At 44.0% G+C, this 27,933-nt stretch overlaps 1 protein-coding gene across 8 annotated transcripts in view; it reads left to right on the top strand.

Moving 5' to 3' along the window:
• Positions 1–27,933, top strand: part of LOC130182388 (glutamate receptor-interacting protein 2-like) — a 172,338-nt gene that overhangs the window by 113,152 nt on the left and 31,253 nt on the right. For 5 of the 8 annotated variants that reach the window (XM_056397299.1, XM_056397284.1, XM_056397319.1 and 2 more), the window contains 8 exons: positions 8,098–8,175; positions 15,293–15,428; positions 15,549–15,694; positions 17,161–17,247; positions 17,595–17,670; positions 22,994–23,139; positions 23,490–23,637; positions 23,977–24,146. In XM_056397299.1, the coding sequence (XP_056253274.1) occupies positions 8,098–8,175; positions 15,293–15,428; positions 15,549–15,694; positions 17,161–17,247; positions 17,595–17,670; positions 22,994–23,139; positions 23,490–23,637; positions 23,977–24,146 (987 nt within the window). The remainder of the gene's footprint in view (positions 1–8,097; positions 8,176–15,292; positions 15,429–15,548; positions 15,695–17,160; positions 17,248–17,594; positions 17,671–22,993; positions 23,140–23,489; positions 23,638–23,976; positions 24,147–27,933) is intronic. The other 3 variants (XM_056397292.1, XM_056397339.1, XM_056397328.1) reach the window with 1 other exon arrangement.

The following is a 27,933-nucleotide window of genomic DNA, read 5'->3' on the forward strand; positions in this document are numbered from 1 at the left end:
TTCTCTCTGTCTGTCTCTCTCGCTCTCTGTCTAATAGGTTTCCGGTGACCTTGAGGCAAAATGTGAAGTAACTTGATGCATATGTATGTCAGTGTTTCCACTCTGTGTGTGTGTGTGTGTGTGTGTGTGTGTGTGTGTGTGTGTGTGTGTGTGTGTGTTAATAGACTCTGTGGAAGCCTTCATTGGGAGGATGTGCTCTGCTCTCTCAGAACTGAACACAGAAAAATGAAAACACACTCTAAAGGAATATGAACTTTTTGGAAAATAAACGTCAGGATCACAGAATGTAAATAAAGATGGACGCCGCCTCTGTGACGTCGCCTACAGGTCTCTGAAGAGCGGTTATGAAGCTCAGTGTCTGACTCCGCCCCCTAACTCCCAGTTAATCCAAATGTCAAAGAGGTGCATGCCGGTTTGTGACAAGCATACGCTCACCCACCTGTCACTCAAAGAGGCCACGCCCTCAATCCTCCATAACTGTAGTCCTTAATAAAGTGTAAACAGGTGAGTTATATAAACAGGTGAGTTATATAAACAGGTGTCATGAAGGAGGAAATTATCTCTAGACACCAAAACAGTTTCTGTACCAGGCTGTAAACATGTTTATTTCTGCTGTAAAGTTGGACATTTTAACATGGGAGTCTCTGGGGACTGACTCACTGTTGGAGCCAGACTCTAGTGGTCGTTAGAGGAACTGCAGCTTCTGGTTCTTCATGTTTCAGTCTTGGAGGTTGATGCTTGGTGAAGCCTGTTTCCACAGTTCTTTGATTCATGGCCGTTGCCAGTATCTGCAGATTTAACATCAAAGCAGATGTGAACATCTGGGTTGTTTCAGCAGCTGTATTTCAGTGTGAAGCAGCTTCTATGTGTGAATCTAATATTTAAATGCTGCTGTCGTTTGGAATCTACACGTGTAAAAAAACGAAACATGCAGATGTTTTTTTACCTGCAGGTCAGTTCTCACTCGACTCCCAACACGTTCATGACATCATGCTGTGAGATCAGAGATTAGAGCCGAACGACACTGATGGTGCTAACAATGCTAATGCTATTGCTCTTAGCTATATTGCAATATGATTATATTTTTGATTAATTGTGCAGCTGCAGTGTGAGTAGAACAGATTCTGTTGGATGATGAGCTCAGGTAGAACAGTCCAGTTTACCTGAAGCTGATGAAGATGAAACTGGTTCAGGACGGAGTGAAGAGTATTGTACAGCAATCTGTGTGTGTGTGTGTGTGTGTGTGTGTGTGTGTGTGTGTATGTGTGTGTGTGTGTGTTGTGTGTGTGTGTGTGTGTGTGTGTGTGTGTGTGTGTGTGTGTGTGAGAAAATACTAATTTGGCACAAACTTTCTCTTGGACTCGAGGATGATTAGAAGGTCAAAGGTTACAGTATTTATTAATGAAAATATTTCTCATCATCTTGTCGGCTGAAATAACAGTAAGAAAAAAACAGAATTAAATATTTAAAGAGTGAAAAACGTGTTTTTGTTTTTTCTGTATTTTTTAGAATTTAAAACGTCCTGACTGTTTTTGAAGCTCATTTCAAACATGCTTTTGGAAGCTGCTCTAAAACGACTTCTACTCTCATCCTTCCTGTATTCTGTCAAACCTGCTCGCGCTGAAGTCGTCGGCGTCTCTGCTTTGAGAAGATGCGCTCGCTGTGAGAGCTCGGCGCCGGTGCTCCCGCCGCAGGAGGAGGATCTGGCCTGACGCATCGTCGTCTGTAACTCAACCTTTTCAGAGAGCTGACAGCGCCGGCAGTCATTAGCCTAATCACATTCAAATTATTCAGCAGGAGACGCTAATTTATCAGAGAGTCGCAGAGAAAAGGCAGCGGGGGGAAAAAAGAAGAAGAAAATGTGCCAGAGTGAAGCTGGTGTGTGTTTCCATTCAGAAAGACTGTTGGTCTCACACGTCCGGCGCTGAAGACACAAATATTTACAACGCCACGACGAAGATTCATCCAGTCAGAGAGACGGAGCTGCCTGAAGTGTGTGTGTGTGTTTTTTTTGCATATGCAGGTGTAGATTTGTCGCCTAAATCCTTTTGCGTATGCATCACTCTCTGCTGCTAGAGGCCTGTGCACGTTGTGTGTGTGTGTGTGTGTTTGTGTTGAGGTTTGCTGAAAGCTTAAGGGGATTCCTGCAAGATACTCGAGAGGAGTGTCTGTTAGTATTTCCTTGATGCTCACAAACACACACACACACACACACACACAGGGAGAGGGAAAGCTCGCTCGCAGGTGTTTGTGGTGTAAATGTGACAGGTGGAGTTTTTCACCTACAGAATCACTGCACCTGTAGTTTGTACATCTGCAGTTGTGTGTGTGTGTGTTTTTTTTGCATATGCAGGTGTAGATTTGTCGCCTAAATCCTTTTGCGTATGCATCACTCTCTGCTGCTAGAGGCCTGTGCACGTTGTGTGTGTGTGTATGTGTGTGTGTGTTTTTTTTGCATATGCAGGTGTAGATTTGTCGCCTAAATCCTTTTGCGTATGCATCACTCTCTGCTGCTAGAGGCCTGTGCACGTTGTGTGTGTGTGTTTTTTTTGCATATGCAGGTGTAGATTTGTCGCCTAAATCCTTTTGCGTATGCATCACTCTCTGCTGCTAGAGGCCTGTGCACGTTGTGTGTGTGTGTATGTGTGTGTGTGTGAGAAAATACTAATTTGGCACAAACTTTCTCTTGGACTCGAGGATGATTAGAAGGTCAAAGGTTACAGTATTTATTAATGAAAATATTTCTCATCATCTTGTCGGCTGAAATAACAGTAAGAAAAAAACAGAATTAAATATTTAAAGAGTGAAAAACGTGTTTTTGTTTTTTCTGTATTTTTTAGAATTTAAAACGTCCTGACTGTTTTTGAAGCTCATTTCAAACATGCTTTTGGAAGCTGCTCTAAAACGACTTCTACTCTCATCCTTCCTGTATTCTGTCAAACCTGCTCGCGCTGAAGTCGTCGGCGTCTCTGCTTTGAGAAGATGCGCTCGCTGTGAGAGCTCGGCGCCGGTGCTCCCGCCGCAGGAGGAGGATCTGGCCTGACGCATCGTCGTCTGTAACTCAACCTTTTCAGAGAGCTGACAGCGCCGGCAGTCATTAGCCTAATCACATTCAAATTATTCAGCAGGAGACGCTAATTTATCAGAGAGTCGCAGAGAAAAGGCAGCGGGGGGAAAAAAGAAGAAGAAAATGTGCCAGAGTGAAGCTGGTGTGTGTTTCCATTCAGAAAGACTGTTGGTCTCACACGTCCGGCGCTGAAGACACAAATATTTACAACGCCACGACGAAGATTCATCCAGTCAGAGAGACGGAGCTGCCTGAAGTGTGTGTGTGTGTATGTGCAGTTGTGTGTGTGTGAGAAAATACTAATTTGGCACAAACTTTCTCTTGGACTCGAGGATGATTAGAAGGTCAAAGGTTACAGTATTTATTAATGAAAATATTTCTCATCATCTTGTCGGCTGAAATAACAGTAAGAAAAAAACAGAATTAAATATTTAAAGAGTGAAAAACGTGTTTTTGTTTTTTCTGTATTTTTTAGAATTTAAAACGTCCTGACTGTTTTTGAAGCTCATTTCAAACATGCTTTTGGAAGCTGCTCTAAAACGACTTCTACTCTCATCCTTCCTGTATTCTGTCAAACCTGCTCGCGCTGAAGTCGTCGGCGTCTCTGCTTTGAGAAGATGCGCTCGCTGTGAGAGCTCGGCGCCGGTGCTCCCGCCGCAGGAGGAGGATCTGGCCTGACGCATCGTCGTCTGTAACTCAACCTTTTCAGAGAGCTGACAGCGCCGGCAGTCATTAGCCTAATCACATTCAAATTATTCAGCAGGAGACGCTAATTTATCAGAGAGTCGCAGAGAAAAGGCAGCGGGGGGAAAAAAGAAGAAGAAAATGTGCCAGAGTGAAGCTGGTGTGTGTTTCCATTCAGAAAGACTGTTGGTCTCACACGTCCGGCGCTGAAGACACAAATATTTACAACGCCACGACGAAGATTCATCCAGTCAGAGAGACGGAGCTGCCTGAAGTGTGTGTGTGTGTGTGTGTGTGTGTGTGTTTTTTTGCATATGCAGGTGTAGATTTGTCGCCTAAATCCTTTTGCGTATGCATCACTCTCTGCTGCTAGAGGCCTGTGCACGTTGTGTGTGTGTGTGTGTGTGTGTGTGTGTGTGTGTGTGTGTGTGTGTGTGTGTGTGTGTGTGCTGATGAGCAGCCTCTGGGGTCCATTATGTCTGTGACAGCCCCACAGCAGGAAGGCAGCCAGCCAGATAAGTTATGAAAGTGGTTTAAAGCGAAATTGAATCCACAATTTATGAATTATTAAACTTATTACACCTCTGTGAAGATCTCCAAACTCCGACACAACAACAATGACGACGACGACCGTGGCCTCCTTTTCCACTGTCACTGCTGGGAAGAGAACTGATTTCTAAGCATCACCGGTGGGAAAGTGCTGCATATTTCACCGGAGGAGGGGGAGGAGGAGGAGGAAGAGGAGGAGGAGGGGGAGGAGGAGGAAGGCAGGAAAATGTGCCACGTGTGGAACGTGCCAGATGGAAAACAGTTCATATATCGAGGTTGTTGGCGAGCGGGAAACTAGTTGCTGTGTGGTTTGTTGTCTGATACCGATCAAGAAAGCAGATGTGTGGGTGTCCCGCTCTGTCTCCGACGCCTTCTCACAAAGATGGCGGCCATGTTGTTTCGCCTGAGCCGTTGTTTGGAGATGGTGTTGGGTCAGAAGATTGTCGGCTCGTCGTCGGCTTGGTGTCGGCTCGTCGTCGGCTCGTCGTCGGCGCTGTTCTGGGCCGACCTCCGGATGTTGTTCGGTGTTTGTGGATGTTACCGGATGTTTGTTTTCTCCTGCACGTGCTGGTGTGTGTGATTAAATCGTGTCAGTATCAGAATGATGATATAACATTTATAAATAAAGAAGAAACGAAGGTTCAGGATGAAGTTATGGAAGAAATTCAACCCCCCAAAAAATTGTAGATTTTTCACCAAAACCTCGTCAGTGATGAATTCATCCATTTTCAAAGACGGATAAATGGATAAAACTGAAGGATGGATGAACGTTTCCCAGCATCACACCAGCTCCAACACAAATAAACACACTGAGCTAACCCACATGTCTTTGGACTGTGGGAGGAAACCCACTGTGACAGGAAGTCCTACATACAGGAGCCGGCGTTAAAGATCAAACTAACCACTGATGTTCTTTTTCCTACTGTGAAACTGAGACTTGAAGACGAGTGTGTGGTGCGGATGTAATTTAAAGGAGAATTAAAAGCACGTCTCAGGAGATAAAGGACTTCACATATTAAACTCCTCTCCGGTTTCTCTGCTGCGTCGACGGTTTAAAACGCCTCAGGTGCTGAAAAGCTTTTAAAAAAATATAGATTTATTCTGCGAGTTTATCGGAGACGTTTACGTTTTAAAGCTGCGGTGTAATTGTACGTGGCCGAAATGCAACTTAATGACACTTCCTGAGTTGGGAATGAAAAGTAGTCGAGGACTGGCCCATGAATTGTTAAACCCCCCCACAGAGCAGAGGTTGTAAAGTAGGACACATCCTCTCCCCTCAGAGCCACAACAACAACAGCCTCAGCTCCACAGTCACAGCTGCTGTCACACTTAATATCCTTTATATATCATTGATGAGGCCTTCACTTCACTTACCAACAATCTTTCCTTCAACTGCAAGAAAAACACTGGTTTTAAAGAGATCCTCCGTCTGAACTCGACTTACACCTGCTGTGGATCAGTATCGCCTCCTACAGGCAGAGGAGGAAACTGCGAGAGCGTACCTACCTTCATCGCCATGGTTACTGTAATAACGGTCAAGGTTTAAGTTAGGTTTAGGGACACATTGTGATTTGGGTTTGAATAAGTAGCTTCCTCAACATTAGACGATCTCTGTTGTCATGGTTACAATAATAACAACAAACAGCCATGGATAATTAAAAAAAAACTAAAAACAACAACACAGGAATCAAACACACCGCTCTCCTGTGTCACATCCATCCGTCCACCACCTCCCCCGGACGTGGACTCTGTCTCTCTTTATACTGCGTTTTCCCAGAAGCTGCAGTTCCTCTAACGACCACTAGAGTCTGGCTCCAACAGTGAGTCAGTCCCCATAGACTCCCATGTTAAAATGTCCAACTTTACAGCAGAAATAAACATGTTTACAGCCTGGTACAAAAACTGTTTTGGTCTCTAGAGATAATTTCCTCCTTCATGACACCTGTTTATATAACTCACCTGTTTATATAACTCACCTGTTTACACTTTATTAAGGACTATAGTTATGGAGGATTGAGGGGCGTGGCCTCTTTGAGTGACAGGTGGGAGTGAGCTCGTTCGGGCGTCTAGTTCAGATCCTCCTGGACTCCTTCCAACCGGCAGGTGACCGCAGGTAAAGCAGACATTATATCTTTCACCTGGCCTGGGAACACCTCAGGATCCCTCAGGGGGGAGCGGGAAAATGTCGTTGATTGATTGATTTGCTGATTGCTTTGTTGGTTGATCGGAGTTTGACCCTGACGACTTCTTGCAGCATTTCTGCTCTGTTCGTCAGTTTATTGGACACCTGCGGAGATCCGAACAGAAGCGAGTTTCTACCTGATCAAATATTAAAACCCTCACACGTCTCTGGCAGAGGCGATGAAGCAGGACATCTGTTCCCCCCCGTGGCACATAGCAAGGATGGCTTCTGTTTCACTGTTGAGGCGGGGGAGGGAGGGAGGGAGGGAGGGAGGCGGCGCCTTCGTCGGCACTTTACAAACACAGCTACACACCGACTGACTGAGAAGGTACCGCTGCACCTGGAAAATCTCCCTCACCTGTAATCGACTTACAAGGGAACATACAGTACACAACATAGGCGCGATTGCATTTGTGAAAGCACTAAGTAGATTAAGTATTAGGGACGTTTTTCAAGTCGACAGGAAGGAAACGCCCCTGAACCTCCAGTCACAGCAGCAGCTCTCGAACGCAGCCTGTTCACTGGGACACGAAACTCTGGGACGTTCAAGAAAAAATAAGCAGCGAGAATCAAACAGATGATAGAAGTATAATCTCATCACGTCGGACTGTAGACGCTCAGATGTGCAGCGAGGGCGACGTGGAGAGACGATGATGGCGTCTGTGGAGCACGAAGATGATTCGTGGGTCGAGAGGAGGAAAACATTCTCGATCAATAATGAGATCAGGATTATTTAACACGATTACACGCTGACTTTGGAAACAGGAAGCATTTATTAAACCAGTGGACTTTCTTCCACTTTAAATACAATTCAACAGAAAAATAAATAGAAGAAGAAGAATAGATTAAGAAATCAGGAACGATTGATTGATTGATTGATTGATTGATAGATAAATAGATACTCAGCCAATATTTTCTATGTCATCATTATTGTAATTTACACAAAAAATAAAAAAACATTTCAAAACAAAGCATTGTGTGTGTAGATTTTCCTGTTTTGCACGATATACGTTAAAGATATCTGAGCGCCGTCTCTCCGGACTATAAATAGAACGCGCTCCCACGTACGTTGCTAACCTACGCGGAACGTAACCAGGAAGTGGAGGTGGTGGTTTTATCTCGTTTATCTTGTTTCATAATCGTCGGCAGATAAAAGCATCATTGAAAATGAAATGAGATGAGTCGCCGAGCGAGAGAGCGGGAGGTGAAACACATTCTGTGATGAGTGACGCTCTGAGTGGGTTTCTGGGAAATTGTGTTTTCCTGGGTTTGAGAAGATGAAGGTCGTCCGTCAGCGTCGAGCAGATTCTTCTTTAAGTCGTCGTGCGTTTGGTTGAAAACCATCAACTGACCTCTGACCCTTCACCGCTCTCACCCCCGCACACCTGGTACTTATCTTTAATGAGCTGTCAGCACTTTCACCTGGCGCTCAGATCAACACCATTAAACTCTTCCTTCCTTTTACACCCAAACACACCTGACTCTCCGCCTGCTGCGTCGGATGTGCTGTCGGTATCTGCTCGTGTCAAAGTGTCAAAGTGTCGCTGCATCAACAACATTAACAGAAGAAGTTGATATTTAAATCAACCATTCGTTGTGTCTGTTCTGTCTGTAGATGACGGACCGTACGGGAAAACAAAGGACATCTCTGGACCTGAACAAACCATGGCCTCAAGAAGACACAGTATACCAGGTATGTCTACCTCTTTCTTTCTGTCAATCCATCCATCTATCTATCTATCTATCTATCTATCTATCTATCTATCTATCTATCTATCTATCTATCTATCTATCTATCTATCTATCTATCTTTCTATCTATCTATCTATCTATCTATCTATCTATCTATCTATCTATCTATCTAATCTATCTATCTATCTATCTATCTATCTATATCTATCTATCTATCTAACATCTATCTATCTATATATCTATCTATCTATATCTATCTATCTATCTATATATCTATCTATCTATCTATCTATCTATCATCTATCATCTATCTAACATCTATCTATCTATCTATCATCTATCTATCTATCTATCATCTATCATCTATCTATCTATCTATCTATCTATCTATCTATCATCTATCTATCTATCTATCTATCATCTATCTATCTATCTATCTTTCTATCTATCTATCTATCTATCATCTATCTATCTATCTATCATCTATCTATCTATCTATCTATCATCTATCCATCTATCTATCATCTATCTATCTATCTGTCTATCTGTCTATCTATCTATCTATCTATCTATCTATCTATCTATCTATCTATCTATCTAACATCTATCTATCTATCTATCTATCTATCTATCTATCTATCTATCTATCTATCTATCTATCTATCTATCTATCTATCTAACATCTATCTATCTATCTATCTATCTATCTGTCTATCTATCTATCTATCTGTCTATCTATCTATCTATCTATCTATCTATCTATCTATCTATCTATCTATCTATCTATCTATCTATCTATCATCTATCTATCTATCTAACATCTATCATCTATCTATCTATCTATCTATCTATCATCTATCTATCTATCTATCTATCTATCTATCTAACATCTATCATCTATCTATCTATCTATCTATCCATCCTCCAGCTGAATTTGGCGTCAGCAGCTTTTTCCTTAATTAGTTTGAGACGTTTTGCAGAAGCAGCTTTTCCTCGTCAGGTCTGGGTGATTCTGGGTAATTTTCTCTGTGGTTCAGACTCTGATGATGCTGCTGCTGATGATGATGATGATGATGATGATGATGATGATGATGATGATGATGCTGACGACAGCAGCGACCGGCTGATAACAGCGAGGTCGCCGGTCCGTCTGCTGAACAGATGCGTTCGGTCTCTGAAGTGAAAACTCATCCACCAAAACATCTTTTATTTTAATATTCACAGCCACGATTCACATAATGAGACGGTTGCATCATTTCTGAAAACCTCTTCCTTCTTCTTCCTGACCTCGGGTCTTTAACAGCGACCTGATGCTGCAGCAGCTTCACGTTCAAACTCCAGAGAAGCAGTTCAGTGTTTCCACATTCTCACCATCTGCTTTTATTAAAAACAACGTCTCTCTTCCTAAATTATATGTTTATAATTATTAATATTTCAAACCATCAAATCATCCTTTAATATCAGCTCCTGCACCAAGTCCAGGACAAACCCTCCAATCAGAGAGTCTGCATGTCTCAGACTGAGCTCTGGTTGGATGAAGAAGCTGTCCATCAAGTCGAGATCTGCTGCAGCGACTTCTGATTGGCTGCTTCTTCACAGCTGCTATTTTAGGACGGTGCAGACTGGAGAACGGGTTCCTGCAGGAGAAGTAGATTCTGGTTGTCTTTGCTTTATTCTGCAACGAGACGGTTTCAGATTTTACTTTTATTATTTCATTTTTGGAGGTTTCTTTCTTTCTTTCTTTCTTTCTTTCTTTCTTTCTTTCCTTCTTTCTTTCCTTCCTTCCTTCCTTCCTTCATTATGTTTTCTCTCTTCCCGCCTCGTTTTCACCTCTGTTTCCCGCCCTGTGAGCTCAACACACCGCAACTTCAGGAGACATCTTCATCAGTGTGACGACACATGAGCTGCAGATACTCACAACACAACAGGAAGTGTTTCCGGGGGACACTAAAAAGCGATGAACCAGGCTGCGACGCACTCGATGTTCAGTGTTTTGTGACTTTCAGAGTGAAAGGCGGGGAAGAACAAGTGCACACGATGTGTTATAATACATCCGTGCAACTGCGTCCCAGCTGGGTCCGTCACTTTTCCGTGTCCCCTGGAAACACTTCCTGTTGTGTTGTGAGTATCTGCAGCACGTTGGTGTGTTTGGTTGTGTCCTCTTCTTCCTCTCTGTGTGTCTCTGTCTGTTTCTTCTTCTTTTCCTTCGTTCTACACTTTCTCACCTCGTCTCTCTCTCAGTCTGAATCAGGGATGCTCCGATTGATCGGTCGTCGATCATGATCGGCCCAATGGGACGATGTGAACGAATGCTCCTAGTCACCGATCAGCTGTGGTTAATACGCTGATGTCTGTAGCTCAAAGTGAGTCAGACTGATAGAACGTCTGCACTGCACGCCGAACATGATCAATATCTGCCGTGGATCGTCAATCTCACTCATAGATGATCGGTATCGATAAAAACACGATGGCGGCATCATTAGTTGTAACTCAGCTCCATGTTGGGTCCCAGTATTTCTTTGTTTCACACGTTTACGACTCTTTTTGTTTCGTTTTCCTTCCATAGACACATGGTTGTTGACTTGTTGCTTTGTGTGTGTGTGTGTGTGTGTGTGTGTGTGTGTGTGTGAGAGAGAGAGAGACAGGTCGTCATTACTTGTAATTTCATGAGGAGATAAAACGTATTGAATCTGAACTCGGTCACTTCATAGACTCAGTTCAGAAGATTCACAGCATCAATCTACATTTGTTAAAGCGTCTGTGCTTTTATGCAAATATGAACAGAGCAAGTACTAATTAATGAACGAGTGTCTTCCTGCAGATAAAGTGTGTGTGTGTGTGTGTGTGTGTGATAACTGCAGTGTGAAGCATCTCACTGATGTTGCCCGAGGGATTTACATAATCTAACCATCGAGCTATCACAACGAAGCCTCGTCTCACCTGTGTGTGTGTGTGTGTGTGTGTGTGTGTGTGTGTGTGTGTGTGTGTGTGTGTGTGTGTGTGTGTGTGTGTGTGTGTGTGTGTGTGTGTGTGTGTGTGTGTGTGTGTGTGTGTGTGAGTGTATGGGAGTGCTGCAGTGTGCTTGGAAGATATAGAGAGGGAATGAGAGATAGCTGTTTATCTGCAGTGCTCTGGCTGTGTGTGTGTGTGTGTCTGTGTGTGTGTGTGTGTGTGTGTGTGTGTGTGTGTGTGTGTTGCATTCCTGTGACACTGAGGAACTGTAAAATTCAACATTCCTCCTTAATTCAGCATTTTAATTTGACGTCTTAACTTAAAGGGGAAGTGTACGACGGAGTATCACGGCCACGGATGAGAAAAGAAAATGAGAGGAGGAAGATGTTCGAGAAGAAAAGTCAAAATGTCGAGAATAAAGTCGAACTGAGTCAGAAGAGGAAGATCTTTATTTTAAATTTGCCTTTCGAAAATAAACGTGACATTTTGAGATTAAAGTCGACCTTGTGAGACGATATCAAACTGCCTCTACATCGGCTTCAGCAACAGAGAAACTCTTTCTCTTGTGGCTCATGAACACAGAGTCGTTCTCAGCATCAGGACCATGCAAACGCAAGGATGTGGTTGGTTACACCTGCGTGTGAGTCAGAGGAGATATGTTGTATCACAAGACACAATAAGACAACTGATCAAGTTGTTTGATCCTGAAGGCGTGGAGCTCGACTGAGACGCAGGCATTACCGAAACTAAAGGTCCCAGCACGCTGAGGTGCATCGTATCGTACGATAAGCTGAAGCCGCACCGTCGCTATCAATGGTTGGCTTCCTCCTCAGTTATTTTCTGGTCCGTGGCCGTAGTTCTCCTTCATGTCCCGATGCGCCACACTAAAGTTTTATAAAGTTTTTTGTCGTTGAGGAGGAGCTGTGTTACGTCTGACCTCAGGTGATGTAACTCGAGTCAATTGTTTCAGGCTAGCAGCTCACGGGCTACATTAGCCGCTGCTAGCATAACACGTTCCAATCTCCAGGTGAACTGTCAGTGGTCGAGTTGTATTGTGGGTAATGTAGGCACCAGGTTATACAGGACATTAGTTATATTTGGTATTTGGTTCGTTAGGTCTTTAACGTCGTGACACAACATGATCCTGGAAGGTTCAAGTGTTTTTCTCCCAATACTTTTAAATGTATTTATCATTTCAAACATTAAGAGGTAAATAACCTGGAGACGATAAAAGTCTTTCAATCAAAATGTAAAATGATGATTAAAACTAACACTTGTGGAGTGATATCCACGAGTCTACGACGTTTATTTGTCTGGCAGCATCGAGGGAGAGGAGGAGGAGGGAGAGGAGGAGGAAGGAGAGGAGGAGGAGGAGGAGGAGGAGGGAGAGGAGGAGGAGGGAGAGGAGGAGGAAGGAGAGGAGGAGGAGAAGAGGAGGAGGAGGGAGAGGAGGAGGAAGAAGAGGAGTAGGAGGAGGGAGAGGAGGAGGAGGAGGAGGAGGAGCGGGAGGAAGGAGAGGAAGAGGGAGAGGAGGAGGAGGAGGGAGAGGAGGAGGAGGGAGAGGAAGAGGAGGAGGAGCAGGAGGAAGGAGAGGAAGAGGGAGAGGAGGAGGAGGAGGGAGAGGAGGAGGAGGGAGAGGAGGGAGAGGAGGAGGAGGGAGAGGAGGGAGAGGAAGAGGAGGAGGAGGAGGGAGAGGAAGAGGAGGAGGAGGAGGAAGAGGAAGAGGAGGAGGGAGAGGAGGAGGAGGAAGAGGGAGAGGAGGGAGAGGAGGAGGAGGAGAAGGAGGGAGAAGAGGAAGAGGAGAAGGAGGGAAAGGAGGAGGAGGGGCAGGAGGAGGAAGAAGAGGAGTAGGAGGAGGGAGAGGAGGGAGAGGAGGAGGAGGAAGAGGAGGAGGGAGAGGAAGAGGAGGAGGGAGAGGAGAGGAGGGAGAGGAAGAGGAGGAGGGAGAGGAGGAGGAGGAGGAAGAGGAAGAGGAGGAGGGATACGGTGAGTGATTTGTCAGTGTTGGATTTACGGGTCAGGAATACGTCAGTTTCCTGGAGGCAGAACGCGACGTGTAAAAACAGTAAATTTACAAAACGCTCTGTACAACATCAGTTTCATGCTCAGGCTGGAAACTATATTAACTTGCATCGTCCCTATTAAATAAATGAATAAACTAAATCACTGTGAATATGAAGCTAGAAGCGGCTAACTGTGCCAGATTATCACTTGGCGGGACCAGTCACTTCCTGGACTCTCTGCTGATTGCTTGGCCGTTTGTCCTGAGTCCAAACACGATCAATCTTCTCTTCTGCCTCTCAGCAAGAAGCAAATAAGCATATTTTCCAAAATGTGAAATCCTTCCTGAACCTCGAGCCGTCGCCGAAGCCTGAACCTCATTAGTTAGACGTTCGGCTTCCTTGATGATTTGGATCCGACCTGATTCATGTTTTGCAGATAAAATATCAGACACCTGTTCGATGCCACGCGTCCTGGAGAAACCGGCCTCTCTCCGTGAACTGTAGTCGTGAACTCGTAACTTCAAAGCAGCAGCAGGATGAAGGTGAACTGAACTCGTGTCGTTCCCAAGTCAACCCATTAAGTTGTTTACCTCCACTCAGCCGGAGCAGAGCCGGAGCAGAGCCGGAGCAGAGCCGGAGCAGAGCCGGAGCAGAGCCGGAGCCGCCGCAGTTAATAGCTGTTAGAAAAGAGGTCACATGCTTTTGTTTATACAGTAGTTTAATGAGGCGTTCAGGGAATATGTTGTTGTACTGTACAATAAGACGGACCGTCCAGCGTGTTCACGCTCCGCAGAGGATTCCCTCCAGTGAGATATTATATTATATTATATTATATTATATGCATTTTATAATAGAAATGTTGATTTGTTGATATTTATATTCTTTATCCATCAGACCGTCCAAAAAAATATTTTGACACTTGTATGTAAATATGTGTCACTGTGTAACCTGTTACTGTAATAAGACACCTGCCTCTATACAACCTCAAGACACCTGAAGACAGGATTTTACATATCAAAAATTATTAATAAAAAAATATTTAAAATAATCTGAACATGAAATAAATCTGTGGGTGTGGAGATAAAAACAGTTGACTGTACCAGAACCTCATCTCAGACTCAAAGCTACGTTATCCGCTACTAGCATAACACGCCCCAATCTCTGACCGAACCCACAATGCAGGTTGCATTGTGGGTAATGTTAGCAAGGAGGAGGAACGTGTCGAGTAAAAAACAAACAAAAAACAAGCCTCTTCTTTGCTGCTCACTCCTTCTTCTTATTAGCGGCACTAAAGCTAACGCTGGTTTCTTAGCACAAAGATTCAAAAACTCCGCCTGTGTTTGCTCTGTCCTCAAAAACTCCCTTGTATAGTTATAATATAATATTAACTAAGATTATAATATTGAATATTGCAATATTTCCCATTATTATGCAATATTTTTCATAATATCAATATTTCTTTTCAGTTTGTTCAGTCTGTCTTGCTGCCGAGTCCGACCCACATTCCACCACTGTGTTTACTGCACGTTGAACCGGGTCATGTGACAAACAAAACTTTGAACTGTTGTTTAGTGGCAGCATCACTGACACCTGAAACATGGAATACAATAATATAATTATAGGATAATATCGTACGTCTGTGGAACGTCTCCCACCTACAGAACAGTGTGTAAAGCTGAACTTCAAATACAAATATGTTATTATCGTGACATTTTAATGGAGTTTTCCATCATAGAAAATGTTTTCATTCAGATAATCCACAGTGACTGTCGTAGATCAGCTGACGTGTTTTAACCTCTCAGGGAAGACAATGAGGCTTTGTTAATTCTCATTAACTGATGTTTATCTTATCTGACCTTCACTTTTACATTTGAGTCGTCTCAGCTGATTCTCTTGTATTAAACCTGGGGGGGGGGGGAGGGGGGGGGGGGGGGGGGGCTCGCTCAAGGACACGCCGTGTCAAACGTCTCTGACTTTATCTTCCTCGTATCTCGGCTTTGCTTTAATCTGGGAATCAGATGACAGAGGGCGGCCGCTAACCACTTATCTCTCTGCTGTACTCTGTGTGTCCGAGTGTGTGTGTGTGTACATATATGTGTGTGTGTACATATGTGTGTGTGTGTGTGTGTACTTGTCTTTATGTGCATGTGTGTTTCTGGGTAGAAGCTCTGCGGGGGGTGACCATGGTGGAGCTGGTGAAGAAAGAAGGCAGCACGCTCGGCCTCACCATCTCAGGAGGAACCGACAAGGACGGGAAACCGCGGGTGTCCAACCTGCGGCCCGGAGGACTGGCAGCCAGGTGGGTGAGACGCAGGCGCCACCAGAGAAGAAGAGGGAGGAGAAACACATCCAGAACTTTCCTGATTTTCACTCACCTTCACGGAAGCTTCTACACGCTCTCATCTCTTCTTTTTTGCAGGAGCGACCAGCTGAACGTCGGCGACTACATCAAGTCTGTGAACGGCATCAATCTGACCAAACTGCGGCACGAAGAGATCATCAGCTTACTGAAGAACGTGGGCGAGAGAGTTCTGCTGGAGGTGGAGTACGAGCTGCCCCCCACAGGTACGTGTCATAGGTGCAGGATTTTAGGCTTACAGAGTCGTGTTCTTGCATTATCCCAAATGTTTCCATCAATTCTCAAACCAGAGAAATCTGAGATTTTAATCATGGTAACGTTTCATTGGTCGCCTGTCAATGACATCATCTCCTCTATGATCATGTGTCAGTGTGTTTGTCTGACAGAAGCTCAAAATCGACTTTTATCGAATTTTAAGTCTCATTTTTAAGATTCACTTTTTACACCTTGGTGGTTTTCAGTCTGTATTTGAACCAGATGAAGGATTTTAGTCGTCGGACGTCTGGATCTGAAATTATCAGAGAAACAAGCTGAGGAAACGTTCGACAGCTCAGCTCCAACACGTCCTGTATCCGCCAAACCGTGAAAGACAAACACAAATTTTTAACGTGAAACTTCTTTATTCAGAGTTTCTCCTGGTTTAATCTCCTGGTGTGTTTGTTGTGGAGAGGAGGAAACCTCTGAGGATCATTCAGCTGCTGATAAAAACCTGCTGAACGTCTGGTTCATGAGCGATCAGAGAAACAGTCAGAACAAAGGTTAGCATCAGTCTCAGCTGCAGCTCTTCCCTGAGTCTCTGTCCTCCGTACAGCGTCATCAGACTCTGACTTTAAATCAAATATGTAGAATAAAGTGATTTTGAGGAAATATCACAATTTTAAGCTTAAATTTGGTTTTTATTTTCTGAGGGAAAACGAATGTCACACATGGTTAGTTCACGGACCATCGGAAAGCTGAAAACACAACGATTCTTTCTGTTTTTGATCGTCTGATGATAAATGGTGTATTTTCATGTATTTTGTTTTCTTTTTAAAGGAAACGTCTTTTTCGCGTCTGTCCGTGTGATTTGGTTTTCAGGTGGTTAAATGTGAAACAGTTTTATTCAGTGTGTCTACTGGTTGTAATTACCTCGACTGTTTATTGTGGAGACGAAGAGATCTCTGTGGATAATTCAGCTGCTGGTAAAAAAAACCTCCTGAAGCACTCAAACTGAAGGAATCTGAACCAGTGGTGGTGAAGACAACAACTCCCATGATCCCACGCTATTTGACACTGTTTATGTTATTGTTTTGATTGAGAGACCCCGAGAGGCAGAAGTTACACACTGTTAGTTTAAGGACGGAGAAAGATGGTGATTACAGTTAGTTATTAATTGCAGGTCTGAGACAGAACTCGTGTCCTCTGTCTGTCCACCTCCACACTCCATCATCTGACCTTCTCCTCTGGATGTCTAACCAGGAGCAGACTGTTGGTGCAGCCGGGATCCTGGCGCACGGGGCTGCTGGGAGAAAAAAAGAAAAAAGACAGCGTTGTCATACGCGAGGCGATGGCGTCCTGTCAACTCTTCCTTCTCCCCTGGGATCAGGAGGATAAACCAGCTGTCACCGTGATAACGTCCCAGATATTCTCTGTCATACTAACTGTAATAAATCCTCTCTCTCTCTCCTCACAGCACCAGACAGCACCTCAGGGGTCATATCAAAGACAATCGACATCTGTTTGCACAAAGAGGGGAACAGCTTTGGTTTCGTCATGAGAGGTAACCTTCAGAAAAACGAACTGTGTTTGGAGGAGTGTATGAAACGTTGTGACTGACATTAATCAGACATTTCATCGTTTTTTTGTCATCCTGACTGAAAAAACGAAGCTGGAAAAGCAAAAGAAAAAGGAAACATGAATCTAGTCAACATCCATGTTTGGGTGTTGTTGGTCGTCTTCTAGATTTGAACTGAACAAAATCTGATCAGATGTTTCTTAAAGGTTTTTCTTAAAGAGGAGTTTCTAGAACAAAATTTTAACTAAAATATAAAGGAAGTAATCTGAAGTATGGTTTTTTTTGGAAGATGTGAAGGTTTCTCATCGCGTGTGATGCTGCTCTTCTTCCAGGTGGCACACAGGAGGACTGGCACAGGTCGCGCCCCCTAGTGGTCACTTACGTCAGGCCAGGAGGTCCTGCAGACAGGTAGCTCTGACATGCAAACATACACTCACAGATACTGCACTAACACACTGTATGTTAGGAGCACTCAGAATATCATCATCCATTCTCATGAACTTAGAAACGAAAGAAAGAAAAAATAGACAAAAGATATTCGTAGGCCGACTAGTTGCCTATATTTCAAAGTTGTGCGATTGAAAATTGTTTGCCCTTCCGCTCTCATGAACACCTGTTACACCTATAAATCACCTCAGCCTATCAGGTATCAGCTCATAATATTTATCCTGATAATAACAACAAAAAACAACCTGCAAACACATGAAATTCTTGGTCTGGCTTCAGGACGGAGTCCCTGTTTCCCTAATCTGGGCAAGGTGACGCAGTTCCAAAGATGGCCGACCATCCATAGGGATTATTTTAGGGTGAAAAGGCCAACGTCCTCCAAAAAAAGGTGAATTGTTGGCAGAATAAACCCGGATGAACTCGGACCGCCGTCCAGTTTAAACTAACTCAGTCTCAGTCTGGGAGATCTGTCTGTGTCTTCATGCTCATAAACCCAGAGGATGCTGGTGTGTCGTTCCCTGTGACCGTCACTGGTGTGGTGACAGTTGTGTGTTACTCACAGCTGCAGCGACATGAATCACCTCGTATCCCTTTAATGTTGTCATCGTGTGTCTGTCTCAGCCTTCATGTTTCAGTAATAATCCATGATATTTTCATATAAATGTCAGCGGTGATTGAACCTTCTGTACATCCCTCAACGTAAATTCACTCTGTTTGAAATCCTCCTGGATGAAAAACCCAACTGCAGAGGAAACAGAGTCTTTTACATTTACAGTCTGTCAAAGGAGAGTAGAAGAAGAGGAAAGAAAGCAGCATCCACACAAACTCAGGCATCATTTAAGGATCTGTAGCAGCTCGTAGGGTTCTCCTGGTAAAACCAGACCAGTATCAGCTCCACGGTTGGACTGGGAAAGAAATTCAGCCTTGAATTGATCCATTGGGACCGGGTGCAGGAAGGAAGGACTCACATCCACTAACATGCAAACACTACCAGACCAGATACACAAACAAAGACCAGTGAAACACAATACACACATTACATCACACACACACGGGGTGTGGCTTCATTCTTTACTCAGGAAGCCATTACTCGGCTATTTCTTTCCATGGAAAATAGTTGTTTGCTAATGTATTATTGTTTAAAATTAACATTTATCATTTAACGTACATTCACAGTATTAATATAGATTCTACACCTGCTTTATAATCAAGCAACACATGGACATCTACCTTTAGACTATATGGGACCTTTAAGTTATGTTTACGCTGCAGACATTTGTATTTTTTAAAGCCGGTGTCAAAATACTTGATGAGTTTCTCCTGAGTGTGAAATTCTTAGAAGCACTCGAGAAGAGGAAGATGTTTTCTCATCTAACTTTGACTGAACTTGTACAAAGGATAGTTTTATAGTGAGGTGTTAGTCCTCATCACCAAACATGAAACAAATGAAACAAAAAAAAACAACTCTAAACCACCTGAATACCTACGATAGATTTTGGAGTGAAGTGTGAAACAGTGCTTATCTTTTGGAGAGAGCACTGTTCACTCCTTCAGTAGAATTGGAGATTAATAAATTTAACTGGAGGCTTGTGGTAAAATAATAAATAATGAAAAAATAATCAAGGTGGTTGTTCCTTTAGCCATCACTCATCAAAAAAATCTCTCTGCTTTAAAGTTTCACTTTCAGCTGCTGCTCAACAGACAGGAAGAGATTACAAAAATAAAGTGTAGCCTCCTCTCTGATCACTTACAGCTTCAATCAGCTGATGTTACACTTTATAAATCTGAGATGCTATTTTTAATCTCGTAGCAACTATCTTTGACACCATTTTCAGGCTGTTTCAATTTCACTATGTTTTAGCCAAAATTCATTGCAGATCTTCAGAAACCTTATTGTCTGGTACACCTGTATATCAACCTACAGATATATTAGTAGACAGGAAATGAGCACGCACACAAAGCAGGTTTTTATTTAAACGTTCACAGATTGACAGAGTGGGACAAGACCAAGATTAAATTCTATCTCACTATTGAGTTATTTTGCCCTGAGGCTCATCTAACACCATCCTAAAGAAAATCATCCTGAGAATGTGGGTCAGTCCAGGGGAAGCGAATGAGATATTCATGCTGCTTTATATCCATTCATATGCCAATTGGAGAACACTTAATCCACAGCAGCGTACAGTCCCAGGAGTGCCTACATTTTTAGCTTTACCCAGTGGGAATTAAATTTTAAGCAAGAGAGTCTTGGTGTTTTTTTTTTTGTTTTTTTTTGTTTTTTTTTTGCAGGACAACAATGAAACTGCTTCTACTGCATCGTTATTTAAGCAGAGAAAGAGAGAGAGAGAGAGAGAGAGAGAGAGAGGCCTTAAAGCAGGCGAAATGTCAGTGACGTCCTTTATTTAAACCAACAACAAAAGTTAGAGTTTTATCTTTAATATGAAAGTCCATGTAAAACACAGTTTACTCCACCACAACTCTTAGAACAGCAGCTGTAGGCTGTGTACCTTTAATATACATATATATTTTTATTTAATCTTTTTCTTATTTATTTGGAAACATCAATTCTAATGCTGGTCTCTCAAAATTTTAGTACAGTGGTCACCAACCTGTGGGCTGTTTGCAAAACAGTACAACTTTGGTGAAAAAAATATATAAAAATACAAATAATGTTTTAAATTTTTCAAAAGAAAATGATCTTTAAAAACATTAGAAATGTGTTTAAAAACTCTTTTCATTGTCAGTCAGCAAGATGTTAGAAAACTCAGCAAAAGCGTCATTAAACACAAAACCAGAAGCACGAGTGAATAAAGTTACCCTGTGTATATGAGAGCAAACAAAAACAATCCAACCACTTCCCAAGCTAGCATAGCCGTGATATGCTCCACAGCTATTCTGACAGTTAGCCAGCTAGCGATAACAACATTTGCAACATTTATGTAATATCAGTAACAGCAAGTTAGCTAACATTAGCATGTCTACTTTAGCCACCACTAATGAAAACAGACATGTAACTTTATGAACCATCAAGCTCCTGACACATGGAGGAGAAGAAAAAACAGTTCTGAGTCCAGCTGGACCCTTAAGCAGCTCGTAGGGTTCTCCTCTCAGTAAACCAGACCAGTATCAGCTCCACGGTCGGACTAGGAAAGAAATTCAGACTTCGACTGATCCACTGGGACCGGCTGCACCAGTGACACTGATGGAGCTGGTAAAAACATATCCCTTTTTAATCTAAAGTATCTTCTTCAGTGGAGGAAGTTCTTGAAGAGTCAACACTTTAATGCTGTGTCATCTCGCCTGTGGGCGGAGCCTGTTCCCACATACATGCACTAGCCCACACTACCAGACCAGCTACCAAAACAAAGACCAGAAAAACGTCACACACAGAGGGGGTGTGGCTGCGTTCTCTGCTCAGGATACCATTACTCTGCTATATCTTTACATAGAAAACAGGTGTTTGCTTCTTTATTATTGTTTAAAATCTCATTTACAGAACCTTCAAGACCTATCACTGTGATAGGCCAATGAGAGGAACTTTTATGTTGTCGCCAGCCGAAGATCTCTCATATGTTTGTTTGCTGTCTCAGTCTGATTGCGCGTTAAAAGATTACATCTATGGGAAAACAGGAAGAGTTTAAAGGACAGAGTCGAGAGACAGATGGTTAATTTACAAATGTCAAACAAAAAAAGAAAAATTGAGATTGTTTTGAGGCAGTTTTGTTTGAATCATATTTTTATTTGACTCCTGTGAAGCTTCATTCTTCACTTGCTTCTCTCCTATAACCTAATTCCTGCTGTAATGAAGCCTTCTGGTCTCAGCTTAGCTTGCATCATGTTGTTAAAAAGCTTCAGGGCTATTAGCGTCATACTTTACAACTTCTGGCTTGTGTGATGACAGCTCTGCATTACTCATACTCTCTGGCATCGTGCATAAAGCATCTATCAGCTCTGGAACGCGCCACTCTGCCTGCAACGTTCAAAATGCTGCATTTCCACTTTTTCGAGGGGCATAAATAATTGCCTGAAATGTGGCACCGAGTGCCTCTGAAACATCAAGTGTTCAGACTGTGAATGTGTTTTTGTCAAGCAAAGGAAAATGAGCCTGATTTAAATTAAACTCGATCGCATGATGTAAAGTTCTGGCTCAATATTTTGAATGTGGGGAAGCAGAGCAGCAACGCCTGTCACCTTTAGTGATGTCTCCACTGTGTTTGTTCCTTTTGAACCAAAGGAGGAATGATAGAAGTGTCAGACAGAGGAGGAGGAGTTCAGAGAGGAAGCAGAAGGTGAAAGAGACATACAGTTCTCTTTTTTGCTTTACATTCAGACTGAGAAAAGGCGACAGGAAGTCAGTCATTTTCTATCGCTATATCCCAGTTCAGGGGCCGCAGCCTTCGGAGAACGCGGTCTACGAAGGTGCAGACGAACTCAAATGAAACGGTCTGGTCCACGAGGGAATTTTGCTTTGCGTCACCAGCTGTTCCCACCATTACTGGCTCCTGTCGCCTAGCAACCATGACAAAACGTAACTTTTTTTTTTTCCACAAAAACTTGAGGGTTTTAAAGTTCTGTCACTGTTTGCTTTCAGTATCACCACGCAATGACTCGTGGGATAGTTTGGGTCACAAAGGATTAAACCTGTTGGAGCCTTCGATATGGGACAGTCCGATCACGCCGCTGGGACGTTAATCGGTCTTCAGATGCAGCCTCTGAAGGATTCGGCCCCTGAAGTTGAAGTCTTTATGTTAATGAGCTATCACTATGTCATGTGGTTGTTTGAGGCACTGATCTATAGTCAGTGTGTTTATTTACCTGCAGTAGATTCAGTTTGAGAAGCAGCAGCAGCACCAGTACAGAAGACGGGTTTTTAGACACTTTTGTTCACTTTATTTTGAAAATTTTCCCAGCTTTATCTGCCGACAAACAGCCCTTTACTTTGAAAACTAAATTTTTTTCAACCATATTCCTACACACAAGTGCACCTACGCTTAGCCCTGTCTGACTCAAACGGCCGATCTGCGGAGTGATACAGTATTTCAACGGTTCACAAACTGTAAACTCGAAGCCTGTTATATATTCTGTGAAAACAGGAGGGAATTAGAAGATAATTACCTTTACAGGCCTTTTCATACAGTTTGCAAGACCAAGCTTCTACATCCTCTACCTCTACGTCAGAGTGCACACAAACTTCAGCTTTAGTTTGGCTGCGTTTCTACTGTCTCTTCTGTAATCACTGTATATGACATCATCACTGTGTGTGTGTGTGTGTGTGTTTTCTCAGGGAGGGCACGCTGCGTCCCGGTGATCGTCTCCTCAGTGTGGACGGCGTGCCGCTGCACAACGCCAACCACAGCGACGCCCTCATTGTGTTGGCACAGTGCGGCCAGGAAGCCCTGTTCCAGATTGAGTACGACGTCACCATCATGGGTGAGACACCACAAACACACACACACACACACACACACACACACACACACACACACACACACACACACACACCAGACTCAGACATGGATAAAACCTCGGAGCGAAAGTTTCCAGACTTTTCTAAAATGCCAGTGAAATTAAAAAATGGATTGTGTTGTTGATGTGTTGACATTTTCTGCCACCTCAGGCTGAGCTGCTCGATTTAACTCACCCACAATGCATTGCAAAAAAACGAAAAAAATCTCTAGTCATTACACCAGCTGGTTCATTCTTTCAAAGGCGTTTTTCCCTCGAGCTCGTCTGCCAGGCTCCGTTAAATGATGACAATTAAAATGCTGTCGTCCAATCAGACACGGTCGCCAACGCCTCCGGTCCGCTGTTGGTGGAGATCGCGAAGTCGCCGGGGGCAACCCTGGGCATCACGCTGACGTCGGCCAATCATCGGAACAAGCAGGTTATCGTCATCGACCGGGTGAAACCTGGCAGCGTGGTGGACAGGTACGTACACACACACACACACACACACACACACGTCCAGCCCTGTAACTAATCCAGACAGTAGGAAACAGGATTTCCTCAGTCTGGCTCTGAAATATACTTGAAGGACTTGAACTTTGTGTCGGGGGCTGAAATAACAGTCCACAGAGCAGGTCGAGCGTGGAGCTGCTCGCTCTGTCACTGACCGTCCCCACGTGGCGGGAAATTTATTTTTTAACGTTAGAACCGCAGACTGAGGAGCAGTGGCGCCGGGCTCTCCAGCTCTTAGCGAGTCGAGCTAACACAAACGAGCTAGCTCCTGAACCAGCTGATTTGACCTTATTCTCAATGTTTTACCAGATGTGGAGCGTTGCATGCTGGGGATCACCTGCTGTCCATAGACGGGACGTCGACAGAGCACTGCACAGTCCTGGAGGCAACGCAGCTGCTAGCGAGCACAACAGAACTGGTCAAACTGGAAATGCTCCCTTCCCATCAAACAAGGCTGACTGGGAAACAGCACGACACAGGTGGGTATCCTTAAATTCACAGAGCACGACATGTTTTAAAAACTCTCTGCTATGATTCATATTTAGTTTAACATGGTTTCATCTCCTCTTACTTCCTGATTGAGAAATCAGGATGAGGCCTAGAGCCCCGCCCACCACCTGCTGGCTCCAGGTGGACAGGTGAAAGAGCAGAGAGCATCAAGATGGTGAGAGGAGGAAACATCAGAGAGACTCAGCCACATGTTTGAGCCTCAGTCAGACCCAGACTCAGAGGAGGAGTCTGAGACCAGAACCAGAGACTAGCAGACGGGTCAGACCCGTTAGCATAGTTAGCATCTTTTCAGAACGGTTAGCGTAGCTAGCGGCCTTTATTTGTTTATATTGTTTGTTAGCTTGTAACTGGCAGTGGCTAACACAGTGTTAGCTGTTGTGCCAATGCGAACTCTTTCTCTGTACTGACAAGGTTTTAGGTTTATTTAGCCCCGCCCCCCGTCCCCACGAGCTAACAGGATTGGTTCCTTAGGTTTGATTTTCATCAGAGGAAGCCTGTAAGACAAGTTTGCCCTGGAAACTCACACACCAACTTCTCAGAATCATAAATTCACATCTGAACTCACAGTCGCCACAAATAGCAGCTTTTTAAATGTTTTAACATCAGTGAATGCTCCATTAAAACGAGAACATTCATATTAAATGCAGTTAAAATCATTAGCATGCATGCAAATTAATGGGGTTTCTGACCAGCCTTACTTAACTTGAAAATCACATTGTACAGCACCTGATCTCTGGATGAAGGCTTTGTGTTACACCTTCCACTCGTAGTCTTAATGCTCCACCTGAGTGTAAACTGAATCCAGCTTCTGTGTTTTTGTTCAAATCAAACTGACGATGTTTTTGCTTTGATGTGAAGGAGTGTTAAATTCACAGCAGTGAAGACATGGTGTTAAGTGTTACTCCGCATTTACTGATCCTGATTTTCAACCTAAAACATCACAGCTGTCAAAGCAAATCTGGTGCCGCTAACATCGAACGTTAAAGTGAGGCGTCGTTATTAATGAGAAGAACACATTCCTGTATGTCGGTGTTGTACAGCGTGTGGTGTCTGCTGTCGCTGTGTTGTCAGACAGATGGTGTGTGTTCAGTCGTGTGGCCAAATTCAAATTCAGGTTGTTGTTTTCACTTCGGCGACTTGTGTTGTACGTCCACAGCAGCTGTTCACGCTGTTGGATCACGTCGTGTCAGATAAGCGATGACACAGCTCTGTAATGATGTCTGCTTCCTGTTCAGGCGCACGGACCCGTGGACCTCAGTCTGAGCGGGTCCAGATCTTCCTCAGTCCGACCGGCTGGTGGAGAGTCTCGGTTCTGTGTGTTCCTGAGTGGGTGTGAGAACGCTGATGAGCTCTCGTCTCATGGTGCAAATTACTGTTTTGAATTCGATCCACAGACATTAAATCACATTCAGTTTTATTGTCGGTGCAGCAGATGAAAATGAGATGTTCAATTATCTCTGTGAACGAGTCTGAAACTCATCAACGGAACAGAATTAGTTTCTATGACTTTACATTTATTGTTAGAACGTTATTATTGTCATTATTATTATTATAATGATCTGTTCAGGTAAACCACGTCTTGGATCAGGTTCTGACAGTTTCCCTCGGGTCTGATTTACACTGTTTGGACCCATGAGGACCTGAGCTGTTGAGTTACACAGCTGAGGGAGGAAGAACAGGTTTCCTGTTGTTCTTATTCCTCCGCCCGGCGACAGTCTGAGCGGCAGCCATTTTGTTTTCAGGTCGTCCTTCTGTTCTCTTTCTCATGGACACGATATCTCAGTGGCACCTTAATGGAACTTACATTTACATTTACTAGGACTCAAGGATGAACCGATTAGATTTTGGTGGCTAAAAGGCAAAGGTCAAGGTCACGGTGACCTCACAAAACATAATTTTGGCCTTGTGAACGCAATATCTCCATAAACACCTTGAGGGAATCCCTTCATATTTGGCACGAATCTTCACTTGGATTCAATTATGAGAAGTTTTCACACAAATGTTTAATATTTTATACGACTGTGGAGAAACAGAGATGTAACCTGAAACAAGTCTGAGAGGAAGCGACGGTTATTCTAGTCTTCTTTTTTTTTGTGGGTGAGAAAAATGTGTTTATGTTTTGTTATTGTTGCGTCTTCCTCTGACCTGATTAGAGACGGGAGGGAAGAAGAGAAGGACGGGGTTTAAAGAAGAGGCTGAAAGACGGAGAGTAAAGAGGAGAAACTCTAGACTTTAATTAGACTGAAATCCTCCTCTCCAGGCGACTTCCTACAGAATCTGTGAGCGGTGGGAGTTTTCAGCTCAGCGGGAAAAGGACAGGAGGAGAGAGAGACTGAAAAGAGGAGTGATGGATGAATGAGGAGTGAAGTGGCAGCGAGTGTAAAGGCAGGATGGTTTTAATTAGAGTCATTACACCTCTCTTACAGACGCTCCTCTTCCTCTCCTCTTCCTCTCCTCTTCCTCTCCTCTTCCTCTCTCTTCCTCTCCATCATGCTCTCCTCTTCTCTCCTCTTCTCTCTTCCTCTCCTCATCCTCTCCTCTTCCTCTCTCTCTCCTCTCCATCATCCTCTCCTCTTCCTTCCTCTTCCTCTTCTTCTCCTCTTCCTCTCCTCCTTCCTCTCCATCATGCTCTCCTCTTCCTCTCATCATGCTCTCCTTCCTCTCCTCTTCCTCTCCTCTTCCTCTCCTCTCTCCTCTTCTCTCCATCATGCTCTCCTCTTCCTCTCCATCATCTCTCCTCTTCCTCTCCTCATGCTCTCCTCTCCTCTCCATCATCCTCTCCTCTTCTCCTCTTCTCCTCTCCTCTCTTCTTCCTCTCTCCTCTTCCTCTCCTCTCCATCATGCTCTCTCTTCCTCTCTCTTCTCTCCTCTTCCTCTCCTCTCCTCTTCCTCTCCTCTTCCTCCTCTTCCTCTCTTCTTCCTCTCCATCATGCTCTCCTCTTCCTCTCCTCTTCTTCTCCTCTTCCTCTCCTCTTCCTCTTCCTCTCCATCATGCTCTCCTCTTCCTCTCCTCTTCTCTCCTCTTCCTCTCTCTTCCTCTCCATCATGCTCTCCTCTCCTCTCCTCTTCCTCTCCTCTTCCTCTCCTCTTCCTCTCCATCATGCTCTCCTCTTCCTCTCCTCTTCCTCTCCATCATGCTCTCCTCTTCCTCTCCTCTTCCTCTCCATCATGCTCTCCTCTTCCTCTCTCTTCCTCTCCATCATGCTCTCCTCTTCCTCTCCTCTTCCTCTCCTCTTCCTCTCTTCTTCCTCTCCATCATGCTCTCCTCTTCCTCTCTCTTCTTCTCCTCTTCCTCTCCTCTTCCTCTCCATCATGCTCTCCTCTTCCTCTCTCTTCTTCTCCTCTTCCTCTTCTTCCTCTCCTCTTCCTCTCTTCCTCTCCATCATGCTCTCCTCTTCCTCTCCTCTTCCTCTCCTCTTCCTCTCCATCATGCTCTCCTCTTCCTTCTCTTCCTCTCCTCTTCCTCTCCATCATGCTCTCCTCTTCCTCTCCTCTTCCTCTCCTCTTCCTCTCCATCATCCTCTCCTCTTCCTCTCCTCTTCCTCTCTTCTTCCTCTCCATCATGCTCTCCTCTTCCTCTCCTCTTCTTCTCCTCTTCCTCTCCTCTTCTCTCCTCTTCCTCTCCTCTTCCTCTCCTCTTCCTCTCCTCTTCCTCTCCTCTTCCTCTCCATCATGCTCTCCTCTTCCTTCTCTTCCTCTCCTCTTCCTCTCCTCTTCTCTCTCTTCCTCTCTCCTCTCCTCTCCTCTTCCTCTCCT

This window comes from Seriola aureovittata, chromosome 2, assembly GCF_021018895.1.
Source record: "Seriola aureovittata isolate HTS-2021-v1 ecotype China chromosome 2, ASM2101889v1, whole genome shotgun sequence".
Lineage (NCBI taxonomy): Eukaryota > Metazoa > Chordata > Actinopteri > Carangiformes > Carangidae > Seriola > Seriola aureovittata.